At 40.8% G+C, this 16,328-nt stretch overlaps 1 protein-coding gene across 1 annotated transcript in view; it reads left to right on the top strand.

The window, feature by feature from the left end:
- Positions 1–16,328, top strand: part of LOC122802008 — a 259,654-nt gene that overhangs the window by 196,469 nt on the left and 46,857 nt on the right. Inside the window, exon 4 of the mRNA XM_044071755.1 lies at positions 12,012–12,143. Within this exon, the coding sequence (XP_043927690.1) occupies positions 12,012–12,143 (132 nt within the window). The remainder of the gene's footprint in view (positions 1–12,011; positions 12,144–16,328) is intronic.

Here is a 16,328-nt window from a genome sequence, read left to right as displayed (position 1 = left end):
AATTCATGTGCCATCTAGGACTAGCTAGCAGACCACAGCCAAGTTCAAAACTCTGTTCTCAAGGTATGGTCTACCTATTGAACTGGTTATAGACCATGGTGCACAGATTATGCCAACAGTTTTGATAGCTATGGTTTCATCCACACCACATCACGTCATCAAGATCCTACATCAAATAGTGAAGGTATGGTCTACCTACTGAACTGGCTACAGACCATGGTGCACAGATTATCCCAACAGTTTTGATAGCTATGGTTTTAGCCACACCACATCACGTCATCACTCTCCTACATCAAATAGTGAAGGTATGGTCTACCAATTGAACTGGTTACAGACCATGGTGCACAGATTATGCCAACAGTTTTGATAGCTATGGTTTCATCCACACCACATCACGTCATCACTCTCCTACATCAAATAGTGAAGGTATGGTCTACCAACTGAACTGGTTACAGACCATGGTGCACAGATTATGCCAACAGTTTTGATAGCTATGGGTTCATCCACACCACATCACCTCATCACTATCCTACATCAAATAGTGAAGGTATGGTCCACCTATTGATCTGGTTACAGACCATGGTGCACAGATTATGCCAACAGTTTTGATAGGTATGGGTTCATCCACACCACATCTCCTCATCACTATCCTACATCAAATAGTGAAGGTATGGTCTACCAATTGAACTGGTTACAGACCATGGTGCACAGATTATGCCAACAGTTTTGATAGCTATGGGTTCATCCACACCACATCACCTCATCACTCTCCTACATCAAATAGTGAAGGTATGGACTACCTATTGATCTGGTTACAGACCATGGTGCACAGATTATGCCAACAGTTTTGATAGCTATGGGTTCATCCACACCACATCACCTCATCGCTATCCTACATCAAATAGTGAAGGTATGGTCTACCTACTGAACTGGTTACAGACCATGGGGCACAGATTATGCCTACAGTTTTGATAGTTATGGGTTCATCCACACCACATCACCTCATTGCTATCCTACATCAAATAGTGAAGGTATGGTCTACCTATTGAACTGGTTACAGACCATGGTGCACAGATTATGCCTACAGTTTTGATAGCTATGGTTTCATCCACACCACATCATGACATCACTATCCTACATCAAATAGTGAAGGTATGGTCTACCTATTGATCTGGTTACAGACCATGGTGCACAGATTATGCCTACAGTTTTGATAGCTATGGGTTTATCCACACCACATCACCTCATCACTATCCTACATCAAATAGTGAAGATATGGTCTACCTATTGAACTGGTTACAGACCATGGTGCACAGATTATGCCAATAGTTTTGATAGCTATGGGTTCATCCACACCACATCATGTCATCACTATCCTACATCAAATAGTGAAGGTGTGGTCTACCTATTGATCTGGCTACAGACCATGGTGCACAGATTATGCCTACAGTTTTGATAGCTATGGGTTCATCCACATCACATCATGTCATTGCTATCCTACATCAAATATTGAAGGTATGGTCTTCCTATTGATCTGGTTACAGACCATGGTGCACAGATTATGCCAACAGTTTTGATAGCTATGGGTTCATCCACACCACATCACATCATCACTATCCTACATCAAATAGTGAAGGTATGGTCTACCTATTGATCTGGTTACAGACCATGGTGCACAGATTATGCCAACAGTTTTGATAGCTATGGGTTCATCCACACCACATCATGTCATCGCTATCCTACATCAAATAGTGAAGGTATGGTCTATCAATTGAACTGGTTATAGACCATGGTGCACAGATTATGCCAACAGTTTTGATAGCTATGGGTTCATCCACACCACATCATGTCATCACTATCCTACATCAAATAGTGAAGGTATGGTCTACCTATTGGTCTGGTTACAGACCATGGTGCACAGATTATGCCAACAGTTTTGATAGCTATGGGTTCATCCACACCACATCACCTCATCACTATCCTACATCAAATAGTGAAGGTATGGTCTACCTATTGAACTGGTTACAGACCATGGTGCACAGATTATGCCAACAGTTTTGATAGCTATGGGTTCATCCACACCACATCACCTCATCACTATCCTACATCAAATAGTGAAGGTATGGTCTACCTATTGAACTGGTTACAGACCATGGTGCACAGATTATGGCAACAGTTTTGATAGCTATGGGTTCATCCACACCACATCATGTCATCACTATCCTACATCAAATAGTGAAGGTATGGTCTACCTATTGAACTGGTTACAGACCATGGTGCAAAGATTATGCCAACAGTTTTGATAGCTATGGGTTCATCCACACCACATCATGTCATCACTATCCTACATCAAATAGTGAAGGTATGGTCTACCTATTGAACTGGTTACAGACCATGGTGCACAGATTATGCCAACAGTTTTGATAGCTATGGGTTCATCCACACCACATCACCTCATTACTCTCCTACATCAAATAGTGAAGGTATGGTCTACCTATTGAACTGGTTACAGACCATGGTGCACAGATTATGCCAACAGTTTTGATAGCTATGGGTTCATCCACACCACATCACCTCATCACTCTCCTACATCAAATAGTGAAGGTATGGTCTACCTATTGATCTGGTTACAGACCATGGTGCACAGATTATGCCTACAGTTTTGATAGCTATGGGTTCATCCGCACCACATCATGTCATCACTATCCTACATCAAATAGTGAAGGTATGGTCTACCTATTGAAATGGTTACAGACCATGGTGCACAGATTATGCCTACAGTTTTGATAGCTATGGGTTCATCCACACCACATCACCTCATCACTCTCCTACATCAAATAGTGAAGGTATGGTCTACCTATTGAACTGGTTACAGACCATGGTGCACAGATTATGCCTACAGTTTTGATAGCTATGGGTTCATCCACACCACATCATGTCATCACTATCCTACAGCAAATAGTGAAGGTATGGTCTACCTATTGAAATGGTTACAGACCATGGTGCACAGATTATGCCTACAGTTTTGATAGCTATGGGTTCATCCACACCACATCACCTCATCACTCTTCTACATCAAATAGTGAAGGTATGGTCTACCTATTGAACTGGTTACATACCATGGTGCACAGATTATGCCAACAGTTTTGATAGCTATGGGTTTATCCACACCACATCACGTCATCAAGATCCTACATCAAATAGTGAAGGTATGGTCTATCTATTGAACTGGTTACAGACCATGGTGCACAGATTATGCCAACAGTTTTGATAGCTATGGGTTCATCCACACCACATCACCTCATCACTCTCCTACATCAAATAGTGAAGGTATGGTCTACCTATTGAACTGGTTACAGACCATGGTGCACAGATTATGCCAACAGTTTTGATAGCTATGGGTTCATCCACACCACATCATGTCATCACTATCCTACATCAAATAGTGAAGGTATGGTCTACCTATTGATCTGGTTACAGACCATGGTGCACAGATTATGCCAACAGTTTTGATAGCTATGGGTTCATCCACACCACATCACCTCATCACTCTCCTACATCAAATAGTGAAGGTATGGTCTACCTATTGATCTGGTTACAGACCATGGTGCACAGATTATGCCTACAGTTTTGATAGCTATGGGTTCATCCACACCACATCATGTCATCACTATCCTACATCAAATAGTGAAGGTATGGTCTACCTATTGAACTGGTTACAGACCATGGTGCACAGATTATGCCAGCAGTTTTGATAGCTATGGGTTCATCCACACCACATCACCTCATCACTCTCCTACATCAAATAGTGAAGGTATGGTCTACCTATTGAACTGGTTACAGACCATGGTGCACAGATTATGCCAACAGTTTTGATAGCTATGGGTTCATCCACACCACATCATGTCATCACTATCCTACATCAAATAGTGAAGGTATGGTCTACCTATTGAACTGGTTACAGACCATGGTGCACAGATTATGCCAACAGTTTTGATAGCTATGGGTTCATCCACACCACATCACCTCATCACTCTCCTACATCAAATAGTGAAGGTATGGTCTACCAATTGATCTGGTTACAGACCATGGTGCACAGATTATGCCTACAGTTTTGATAGCTATGGGTTCATCCACACCACATCACGTCATCGCTATCCTACATCAAATAGTGAAGGTATGGTCTACCTATTGAACTGGTTACAGACCATGGTGCACAGATTATGCCTACAGTTTTGATAACTATGGGTTCATCCACACCACATCACCTCATCACTATCCTACATCAAATAGTGAAGGTATGGTCTACCTATTGATCTGGTTACAGACCATGGTGCACAGATTATGCCTACAGTTTTGATAGCTATGGGTTCATCCACACCACATCATGACATCACTATCCTACATCAAATAGTGAAGGTATGGTCTACCTATTGAACTGGTTACGGACCATGGTGCACAGATTATGCCAACAGTTTTGATAGCTATGGGTTCATCCACACCACATCACCTCATCACTATCCTACATCAAATAGTGAAGCAGGGAGAAGCGCACAAACAGCTAAAATGATAATGAGAACCCAAATCTTCACAGAGCCCTCATGCCATACTGAGCTACTCTGTACAACATGCTTATGATAGTCAAAATCTGTGCCAAAAACTATTCTGTAGAACACAATCAAGCAAAATGCCCAGAAAGATTAAACATTTTCAGAAAGTTACATGCCAAAAGTTATTTTACATATCAGCTACATATCCTTTAAACAGGCCAGTCTGTCCAGTTGAGGTTAAAGGAGGAAGAAAAAGTGTGGCACAACAGGTGCTGCAGTGCAGAAAACAAATGAACCAAGGTCCTAGATGACGCAAACTGAACCTGGTACCATAGTTAAATTAGATCAGCAGCACAACAGAATAGTTCCTGATGAATCTCTACCTGAAATGCATGCTCCAGAAAGCAAGCCAGATGAGTCTGAGATAATAATAACCTGATTATGTCTCCCTCGCTTTTTTAATTTCTCCAAGTCTTTTGGTTTTCTAGTACCATTGTGGGAATGGACCCCATGTCTAAATCAAAGTATGATTAAAGTTCATGATATTAATATTGTTTCAGTCTTTGATGTTAGCCAGAAGTGCTCTTCACAGCACCTGCAATGTGCCCAGTAATGACTCCTTCTGCAATTCATATGGAGTTACATGAATTGGTAGCATATCTAAGTATGATTATAATTTTTTTTATATAAGATCTGCTGCTCCTGTTATTATTGGAACTGTCTGGGTATCCTTCTTCCACATTGCCGTCATTTCTGCCTGTAAATCCTGGTATTTTATGACTTTGTGTCTCTCTGTATGTGAGACAATGCAGTCACTGGGTGTAGCAATTTCAGTGAGAAAATGCTACTTTTGTCTTCTTTTCATGGACCACTATATCTGTTTTTCTTGCATCGATTTTTTGAACTGTTAGTAATGGGTGAGCCCATGTGATATAAACTTCATAATTTTCTATAATGCTTTGAGGTTCATGTTTCTAGTGTTATTTTAGCCACTTCAATATTATAATATTTGCACAATCCCCAATGCAACAGTCTAGCCACATTATTGTCCCTTTCAGTATACAGTCCTTCTGCCATTAGTATCTCCAAACCAGCAACAAGATGCATGACTGTTTCCAATTCTGTTTTACAAAACCTACATTTGTCTGTTTCTTCCACATGTTCATAAGTTTATAGGTTCACAGATTGGTACTAGGCTATCAGCCTATACAAGCCTAGCCTTAAGAATTCCCTGGCTATTTCTTCACACAATATTTACTTCCCTGGACCCCTGTCTAGCAGGGTGACTGACGTGATCCCCGGGGTAAATTTCCTATCTCCCATCCAGTCGTCAAAGTTCCTTTTGAAGAGGACCAAGAAGGCACTCTGCTTGACATGTATGGGCAGTTTATTCCAGAGTATACAGAGTCTCTGGGTCAGGAACCTATCCCTCCAGCATGTTTTGTTCATTGTGATGACAAGGTTTAGATCCCTGCAGCGTGTGGCTCTGAAGGATTGGGATTTCTTTAAGTTTAGCATGTCCAGCAGCTCTGGGTTTGACATGGCCTTGTATGTTAAGCAGAGATCACCTCTGAATAGACGATATGCAACCGAGTATAGCTGGAGTTTTTTTTAGTCAGTCAGCATAGGCTATCTGCTTTTGGCCTCTGATTCTTTTAGTGAGGTGTTTCTGTGGCCTTTTCAGTTGTTGCAGATGTCTTGTGAGGTACATGCCAAATAGGGCATTGTACTCTATGATGGGTCTAATGAGGGATGAGTACAGTGGGACAATGACCTCCTTTTTTCTGGATGAAAAGCCCTTAGTGATAAGGTGTGCCACATAGAAGTATTTCCTGACTGTTTTGGTGATGTGGTTATCGAAGGTGAGACCACTGTTCACCTGTGTTCCTAAGTCTCTTATCACACTTTCAGTGTTTAGTGTACTGCCACCTATGTGGTAATTCATGGGTAGATGTTTTTTCCCAAAGGGGATAACTATACACTTCTTGGCTTTGAGCTTGAGCCCATGGTTCTGGCACCAAGCATCTGTTTCTGTAAGGCCCTTTTGTAGAATATCCACATCATTTGGTGATTGAATAATGGCTACCAGTTTCCAGTCATCTGTGAACTTTGTTAGCCAGAGTCCCTCAGTGTACTTCAGGGAAGTAGATGCCAAACAAGAGCAGTCCCAGGACTGAACCCTAAGATACTCCACTTGTCACTTGTCTGGAGCTGGTTTCGGAGTCAGCTAATTTTACAGCGTGGATTCTGTCAGTAAACCAATTGGCAACCCATTGAGTGACATAGGGATTTATGCCCAGCTTAGTAAGTTTATCTATGATTCCCAAGTGGGGGATGGTGTTGAAGGCCTTGGTGAGGTCCAGATAGGCAGTGTGGACTGCCTTACCCTCGTCCACAGCTCTGGAGACTGATTTGAAGAAGTCAATCAGGTTCAGGAGACACGATCAGCCCTTCATGAACCCAAACTGGGGGGGGGGGGGGGTCCAATGTTTGAAGGTTACCAATGTCTTTGTTTATAAGTTCCATGATAATATGTTCCATGGCCTTGCAGATCAGGCTTGTCAGACTGATGGGACAGTAGTTCCCAGGATTCAAGTTAGATCCCCCCTTGTGGAGTGAGATAACTGTAGCTGTGCGCCACTCCATGGGCATGAAGCCTGAGGTGAGGCTATGATTAAACATGACACTTAGGTGAGGTGCCAGTTCATTTTGTAGTTCATGTAGTACACAGCCCAGGATATCGTCTGGTCCCATGGATGCTGTATTCTTAGCTTTGGAGAGTGTGTTTTTTACCTGTGTGGCCATGATTACTGGAACTTGGCAATCTTTCTGGATTAAGATGGGCCCTTTAGGGGATGACGGGGGGTGAAGTTGGCACTGAATCGATCTGCCAGGATATTGGCAATGTCCTTGGGATCCGTATATTTAATGCCATTCTGTTGTAGCTCAGACCAGATCTGAGTATTGCCATTTAGATTATTGACATAGGTATAGAATGCTTTGTGGTTGTCTTTGGACTCTTTGGCAATTTTATTTTCGTTACTAGCTTTGGAGGATTTTATGAGGGATCTCAGCTTCTTACTGAGGCTGGTAAGGGATTTTTTTGCATCCTGGGGTTTTCGTTTTATCTGCAACATTTTCTTCCTTCTGTTGTAAAGTTTGTTTATGACAGGGGACCACCAGATTGGCTTTCTTTATTTTGGAGGAGAGCATCTTGGTTCTATTTGGGATGGCACAATTCATGCACGAGTGGATGTGCTCATACAGTGCTTTAGTGTAGGATTCGGCAATCAAACTTTCAGTTCCCATCTGCATGGGTGTTATGGAGTTTGTCACTTCTGACTTGAGTAGCATGAAGTTGGCCTTGGAGAAGTTTTTTATGGATGTTTCCTTACTTGGGGGTGGGAGTGGGATGTTGATGTCAAAGGTGATTAGCTTATGGTCAGACCTAACCAATGAAGGGGTGACCACTGGTGTGGAGCATCGATTTCCCATGTTGGTAATGACCAGGTCCAGGATATTGGAGCCCCTGGTGGGACTATGGATTAGTTGATTCAGGGCACTGGAATTTATGAATTCCAAGAACTGTTGGGCAAAGGTGTTAGTACAAGAGTAGTTTTCTCAGTTAATGGCAGGGTAGTTGAAATCACCCAGTATTAGGGTGTCTGGTTGTATCTTAATATTTTCCAGTATGTTTAGAAAGGTGTAGTGAGAATCTTGGGGCATGGTGGAGGATCTGTAGCAAGCTACAATTTGGATTGCAGTCTTACCTAGTGTTAGTAGCACCTGGAGAATTTCAGATGCATTGTGTTGGGCAAGTAGCCTGGAGGTGTAAATGTCCTTGGTGAATATGGACACTCCTCTACCTTTAGTGTTTTGGTCCTGGTGTGGTGGCCGAAAAGTGAGGTAAGAGTTGTAGCCTGGTATTGCAGGGATGCTCTCTGGATCCTTGAATCAGGTCTCAGTTACTGCACAGATATCGATGTTAAACATTTTTAGGAGTGCCTCGAGGGAGTGTATTTTGAGGTTTAGACTTCTAGCAATGGACTTTGTAAACCAACGAGTACGTAGTCTTCTGTCTTGGACTGCCAGTATTAACCTTTCACCTTTTTGTTTAAATTGACTACTCCTTAACATTCCTGCATTTGATTCTGATCAACATGAGGCTGTTCCAATAGTTTCTATACTTGCAAATATGTTTATGCATTTTCCACATTTCTTGCCTTCTCTTCTGATCCTTCACCTTATATTTTTTTCTCTTCTTTTTTGGAACATTCAGTTGCTGCCTGATTTTTACCCATATCTGATTTGATTTCCATTCCTGCTTGACACTGATATGCTTCTGCTAAAATAAGCAGGGAAGTTGTCTTAGACTTATTCTTCTCATGTTTCAAAACTTTCACTATATTTGGGTCTTAAGAGGTCAGCAGATTATTTATGCATTCCCCACGACTGCAGATCTGCACATGTAATTAATTTCGAGGAGGCCTATAACTCCTTCAGAATGGGGAATATATAGTCTTGGTATGTACTGATTTTTATAAATCATTTACTAAGCATGATGCATCCTTCTTGCTTTCCTGTCCAAACTATCCAGCACCTTTTGGGGCCAGTCAATCACTCCAAAACTGTAAGCTAGGACTGGAAGAGCAAATTGGTTTATAGCTTGAACTTTGTTCCCAGATGTCAATGGCAGTCCATTAAGACTGTCTCCATGTCTTCAAATATGCAACCAGAAATGAATAGCGAAGACAAGGGCTGAAGGTCATATCCAAGTATTTGTGATTACAGAACCATGTGCTGTCCAACCAAAACAGTTAGTGGGACTGCTCCTGTAACAGCTGCTGCTTTTCCTAGTGACTGAAAAAAACACTAATGCTAATTAAAATAGGTGTCAAATACTCTTTCTCATACACCTTCCGATTATATTATTAATTCTGCTTCCTGTGCTGCATCTGTAACCTGAAGCAGATGTGAGTCCTGAATCAATATCAAACTTGTGATACTTAATAAACAGATATGTAGCCATATACATTCTTGTTAAAAGTATCTAATTAATGATGTCTTCTTATGTGGTCTTTTGTAAATAATTATAATAACAGTATTTGCAGCCATAATAATATGCATTATTATGATCAGTACAGAGTGTTGATTGTCATTTGTTGTTTACTTCCATACTTCACAGTTTTGTAGTGGTGGGTGGAGGGAGGTGTGATGACAAGTTAAGTAAAGCTGGTAGAGTGGTTGTATACATTGCTAACATGTATCACAGCCATTACCACTTTATGACTGTTATGTAACATTGCCATTTTCAGAGTGTTTGTGTCCTATAATGGATTGCATTGTATTTAGAGCCTGTGGCTATTGTGTTTGAGATGACTGAAGTGTTAACATCATTTTTGTTCAAGTACATTTCTTACAGAATAAAAATTGCTCATCTGACTAAACTTCTTGTGAATCCTAACATCACTGGGTTACCACAAGTCCTCATCATACACTCGTACACCAGCAGAATGAGAACTCATGACTATTCTCATCAGGAACTCAATCATCCTTCTGCAGTTCTTGTATCCAAGTATGTGTATATAATCCACACCTGTTTATCAATAGTCCATTACAACATAATGTTTGGGCTCAGATATAGAATCTGCTTATCAAACTTTTCATTAAATGCAACTAGGATCATACTTGTATACAATAAACTGAAGAAAATTGCAATACGCATGCTAAATCTAACATATCAAAATGAGTCAAGATAATGAAAACTGCACTTATCAGTAAATATAAATAATGTCTGATATAGTTCCAAAGTCTTTACTTCCACAATGTATATTTTTACCCCACCCCCATCTACAAAATACACTCAAACACCTACAGCAATGCATCCAAGGCTAACAAAATACATCAAAATGCTCATTAATTCCTAACAAAATCATAGCAGGACCTAGGGCGCTGCAACCACAGTAGCATTGTAGCTACTCATCAGATTAAACACTTTAATAAACATCAGTCACATTACTGAGATGTAACCCATTCTAATAGCCTTTGCAGTAAGAACATCATATTAGCTTGAGTAATTAACATGAACTGGGTGCATCCACAACTTTTAATAACACTGACATTCTTCAGTGCTGGAACTATTTATACTGACCTTTAATGGAAGTTCAGTGATGCAGCTCCTGTCTTCTCTCAATGTCCAAAACCTCAATAACTGATGACAGAAGATTACTAGGTAGTGTCCTCTCGAATGTGCAGCCTTCTGTGACTCATAAAAAGGAGCCAAATAAAAACTCAGAGTGATTTAACTAGACAGTTCTAATGTGAAATATATAGTCTTCATGTCTAAAAAACAAACTTCCTTCTATTAAACCAATACTGCAAGATGGTCATAATAGTGTTTGTCCATCACCATCTATGGACATTATGTGAAAGAATCCCAATAACAGGCATAAAATGAATCCAAACAATCGTCCAATTACTTAAGTAGTTCAATCAGATGACCTATTAGGAAAAAGTCTGCCCTTCTAGACCTGTTTCTCAAAATGAAAACTGAAACACTTGGCATCTTTAGTCTTCAAATCTCTGTACATCAAATTAGGAATATAATCAATAACTGCTCGTATTGATATCCTCTGTTTTGAACCCCATTCTCAGTTTCCAAAGCATGAGATGAAGGTTTTATTTACTGTAAAGTTGTTTGAGACTCAATAAACATCTGCATACCTGTTGAGAAAAAGGCAGCTTCAGCTCTGCAGGAAATACAAATCTGTACCTAGAGTTAAGGTCTGCAACACTGTAAACAGGGTCTTTGGACCACTGCAGCAACCTCCATAACAATAGTAATCCCCTATAGGGAATGAATGGGTTAGATGACTCTTATCCAGCAGAAATACAGGAATTAGGTGGGGAGAGGATGCAAAAGCCATTGTCATAAGTTCAGAAGCCTGCATGGTGACTTTTAAAAGTAAAGTCATCATTATAGCAGAGAAACTGAAGAAAAATAATTGGAATTTTCTGCAGCTGTCCATCAATTGTCTATAAAGGTGAAGTGTATTTTTTGATGTGTAATCATGCCTCTTAACCACTAAGCACGAGAAATCTGTACAAAGCCATAAATCCATAATCAGGGGCACATTTTAAATATTGCTCTTATAAATTTTGAGTGCCTAAAACAATATGTTTTGCATTAGCATGCATTTTCTGAAGGATTTGAAGCCTGAAACTCAGTGACTTTAATTCTTAATGATTCAACAGAAAGCTACAATTTTTAAGGGGAACAGACCAACAATATAATGCAAAAAATTGGACATTCCACAAAAATCTGGACAGCTAAGAGGTACAGAATGTTATCTATTTTGTGTTAGCAATGTTTTATTAAAAATGTTTGCATTTTCTGTGACCTTTATAAGCTCTACATTTTAAATTAAATTCAATGTTTGCATTTATGTATTTTCTTCGTAGAGAATGCTTTCAAGATACTGAACTCAGCTGGAATCATTGGACTGGCAGTAGGTGTTGTACTGGTCCTCACTGCTGTAACTGGACTTGGGATTTTATGCTACAAGATGAAAACAAAGAATAAAAACGAAATGAGTGAGTGAATATTTCCTGTATAATTCATTTTATGTTCTGGGATTTGATAGCCAAGACATATAAATAAATATACAGGGACCTTTTTCAGAAAACAGCACTCAGTGAATCCAAGACATAAAAAAAACTATTAAAATGCTGCAGCAATTACATAACATGGAAGGCACACAAAAAGTTAATCGACAGCAGAAACTACATTAGACAATGGTTTAATTATGTGTTTGAGTGTAGAGTAATCGAGCTTAAACTTTGCTGATTTCAGTTCACCTGTGTTGAACTCCCTTGTCACTTTTCCCATAGGAAATCAATGCTGGCATGGTTTCTGTTTACTTGGTAGCAGAATTTGAGAGTATGTGTGTGGGCCTGGGGGAGGGGGTGGGGTAGCTTTTTTTTCTCCATAATTATAGAGCCATGAAGTTTGACATAAACAAACCTCCTACTTGATAAGTACAGAGAGGTTACAGTTGAAGCTTCAGTGAACTGAGAGTTGATAAAACACAGAAGACACTTAGAAAAGCTACCACTTTTACTTCTTCTTCTGTATATATCTCATCTACCCTCCATGAATCATATTCTAGGTAACATAAAATGCAAAATAAAACAAAAAAAAATCTCTAAAATGGAACTTGTTGATGAAATCATCATCATCCTGATATACATGAGAGAGTAAGAGAAAAAAACAGACCGACAGAGACAGGGATGCAACAGTGGAGTGATTCAGCCAGGGTTTTTTACCAGTTTCTTGCTTTCAATAATTTGTACTGCGGTTATTTTCTTTTAGGTATATTTTAATAAAGTTTAAATTGATTCAGTCAGTCTATGTCTTGTATTTAAGACTTATTGATTTTCCACAAAGAATATGAGAGGCAGGTGATTTATGATTTGCATATCTTATTATCTTTTTGTCTTGTACACTTACTCATTGTAACCTTGGAGAGATTATTACTTTACTTACTGTCTGCAAGATGCTGGGAATGGGATCAGCAGTTCACAGGATATACAGAAGCCAGTTGTGGTTAGTACTATAAGATGAAAATTGCTATTCTTCCACACATTCATACCAAAAATGATGTTTCTGTGTTCTTACTGTAAGCAATGTACTCCAAAAAGGCTGTGTGCTGTCCTCTACCATTAATAATTTCCATAAAATGGATATTAAAATAAGCCAAAGGAAATGAAAGGAGGACATGTGATCCTGATGGTGTGGGGGTTAAGGAAGGACCTAAGTTTCCATCCATTCTTTATTCAGATGATGTCATCCTTCAGAAATTATCTAACTGGGATTTCCAATCTACATGCAAATGCTTTTCTACTGAATACAAAGCAGAGCAAATGAAAATCTGCATATCCAAATCAATGGCCTTTTTTTTCCTGCATACACATACATAACGGGGGCTAGGGCATCTCCCCCGTGGTATGAATTTAAATACCAAGGGATCTTGCTCATGACTGATGTTAAGTGGGATCATGACAGAAACATGAACATTTGAGCTGCATGTATGACGTTGCTGGCCCTGTAGCAGTCATGGCAGTGAAGTCACAGCTGAACACATGGACAAAGTTACAAATGTACAGACCGGTCTGTAATTTAGCTATAATGTTATACAATGATATTCTCTTTATCCGATTTAGATTTTCTCTTTGAATCTCCTAAGGAAAAATGTTAACTTCTTCTGAAATATCCATACCCTGGAATTCAAAATAATTAAAAAATGTACTTGACTCATAGGTTCATAGGTTCATAGGTTCATACTAGGCTATCTGCCCGAGGGCATTTACAAGCCTAGCCCATCGTTTTGTGGCTTACGCCACCCCTTTAGTATGGGGAACTATACCCATTATTTTGCTGTGCCTCTGTCGAGCAGTGACACTGAGGTAATCCCTGGGGTATATCTGCGATCTCCCATCCATTGGTCAAGATTTCTCTTGAACAAGGCCAGCGAGGTGCTCTGCCTCACATGTACCGGGATTTTGTTCCACAGCATAGGGAGTCTTTGGGTGATGAATCTATCCCTCCAGCACGTCCTATTAATAGCCGTGTCAAGGTTTAAGTCTCCGCCCTTGTGGCTCTGATGGATCTAGATTTTTGAGGTGAAGCATATTCATCAAATCTGGGTTTGACATGGCCTTGTATGTTAGGCAAAGGTCACCTCTGAGCAGCGGTAGCGACTGAATAGAGCTGGAGTTCTTTCAGTCGGGCAGCATAGGACAGATTTTTGAGACCCTTTATCCTTTTGGTGAGGAACTTTGTGGCCTCTCCAGCTGCTGCAAGTGTCGGGTCAGATACATTCCGAATGGGGCATTGTACTCAATCATTGGTCTGATGAGTGATGAGTAAAGGGAGACTATGACCTCCCTTGATTTAGATGAGAATCCCTTCATGATAAAGTGGGCAATGTAGAAGGTCTTCCTAACTACTTTAGCTACATGGGTGTCAAATGACAGACTACTATCAACCTGGGTCCCCAGGTCCCTGAAAACTTCTTCTGTGCTCAGTGGATTGCCACCTATTTGGTAGCTAGGGGTAACCTTGTTTTTCCCGAAGGGTATGACTATGCATTTTTTGGCATTTAACTTTAGGCCGTGGCTCTGGCACCAGTTATCCGTTTCTGTGAGACCCTTCTGAAGGATATCTGTGTCAGATGTGTTTTCTACTATGGCCCAGTTTGCAGTCATCTGCAAACTTTGTCAGCCATAACCCTCCTGTGTTTGCTTGTACTTGGAAAAGTAGATGCCAAACAAGAGTGGGCCCAGGACTGAGCCCTGTGGGACACCACTTGTGACAGGCTTTGAGTCTGACATGGCGCCAGCAACTCTGACCCTGTGGGTTCTGTCACTCAGCCAGTTTGCAACCCATCTTGTGATGTATGGGTTGACATTTAAACTGATGAGTTTTTCAATGATACCCGAGTGGGGTATTGTATCGAAGGCCTTAGCCAGATCGAGGTAGGCTGTATGGACTGCCTTTCCCTCATCAATGGCTTTGGTGACTGTTTCGAAAAAGTCAACCAAGTTTAAAAGGCATGATCTGCCTTTGACAAAGCCAAACTGGGTTGGATCCAAAGTCTGCAAATTCCCTATGTCTTTATTTATGAGGTCCATTATGATCCTCTCCATGGCTTTGCAGATAAGGCTTGTCAAGCTAATGGGCCGGTAATTTCCAGGGTCGGTGGAGGCACCGCCTTTGTGAAGTGGTACCGCAGTTGCAGTGCGCCAATCCCTGGGTACGTATCCAGAGGTAAGACTTTGATTAAACAGCTGTCCTAGCTGTGGGTTTAATTCCTCATTGAGTTCATGGAGCACACAGCCGGGGACACCATCAGGTCCCATGGATGCTGTGTTTTTTGCTTTGGAGAGAGCAGTTCTCACTTGGGCGCTGGTGATGTTTGGGGGGCTGCAATCGTTTGGTATAGATATCTCTCCTTTTGGGGGGGAGGGTGGGGAGAAGTTTGCACTGAACCTGTCAGCCAGTATGTTGGCAATGTCTGTAGGATCAGTAATCTTCACATCATTTTGAACTAGCTCTGAGCATATCTGGGAGTTTCCTCCCAGGTTTCTAACATAGCTAAAGAAGGCCTTATGATTGTCTTTTGAGTCTTTAGCTATTTTTCTCTCGAAATTTGCTTTGGATGATTTTATGAGAGCTCTTAGTTTTTTACTTATAGTGATCAAGGGTGTCTTACCTTTTAAGGATTTTGCTCTATCTTGTAGTAGCTTCCTCCTTTTGTTGTAGAGTTTGTTTATGGCTGGGGTCCACCAGACTGGACGCTTGCCTTTGGTACAAAGAGTCTTTGTTTTGCTTGGGATTGCCTTATCCATGCAGTCCTGCAGGTGCTGGTAGAAGGCATTTGTAAGTGATTCAGCGGCTTGAGTACTGTTTTCCGCCGGCTCGGGGCCTTAAAGGAGACCACACTAGTCTTTAGAAGTGTAAAGTCGGCTTTTGAGAAGTTCTTTACTGTGGTCTTTTATTTCAGGTGGGGTGGGATGAGGACCTCCAGCGAGATTAGTTTGTGGTCTGATCTCACCAGTGAGGGGTACACCTCCGGTGTTGAACATTGTGCTCCCATGTTCGTGATGATGAGATCAAGTATGTTATCTCCTCTTGTGGGGATGGTGACTAGTTGTTCCATGGCATTTGAGTTTATGAATTCCAGGAACTTTTGGGCTAGGGTGTTTGGGCTTGAGTAG

Source organism: Protopterus annectens, chromosome 5.part0 (assembly GCF_019279795.1).
Source record: "Protopterus annectens isolate FY-2018-M chromosome 5.part0, PAN1.0, whole genome shotgun sequence".
Taxonomy (NCBI): domain Eukaryota; kingdom Metazoa; phylum Chordata; order Ceratodontiformes; family Protopteridae; genus Protopterus; species Protopterus annectens.
Note: the sequence above shows the minus strand (reverse complement) of the source record. Positions and strands in the feature narration are given on the sequence as shown.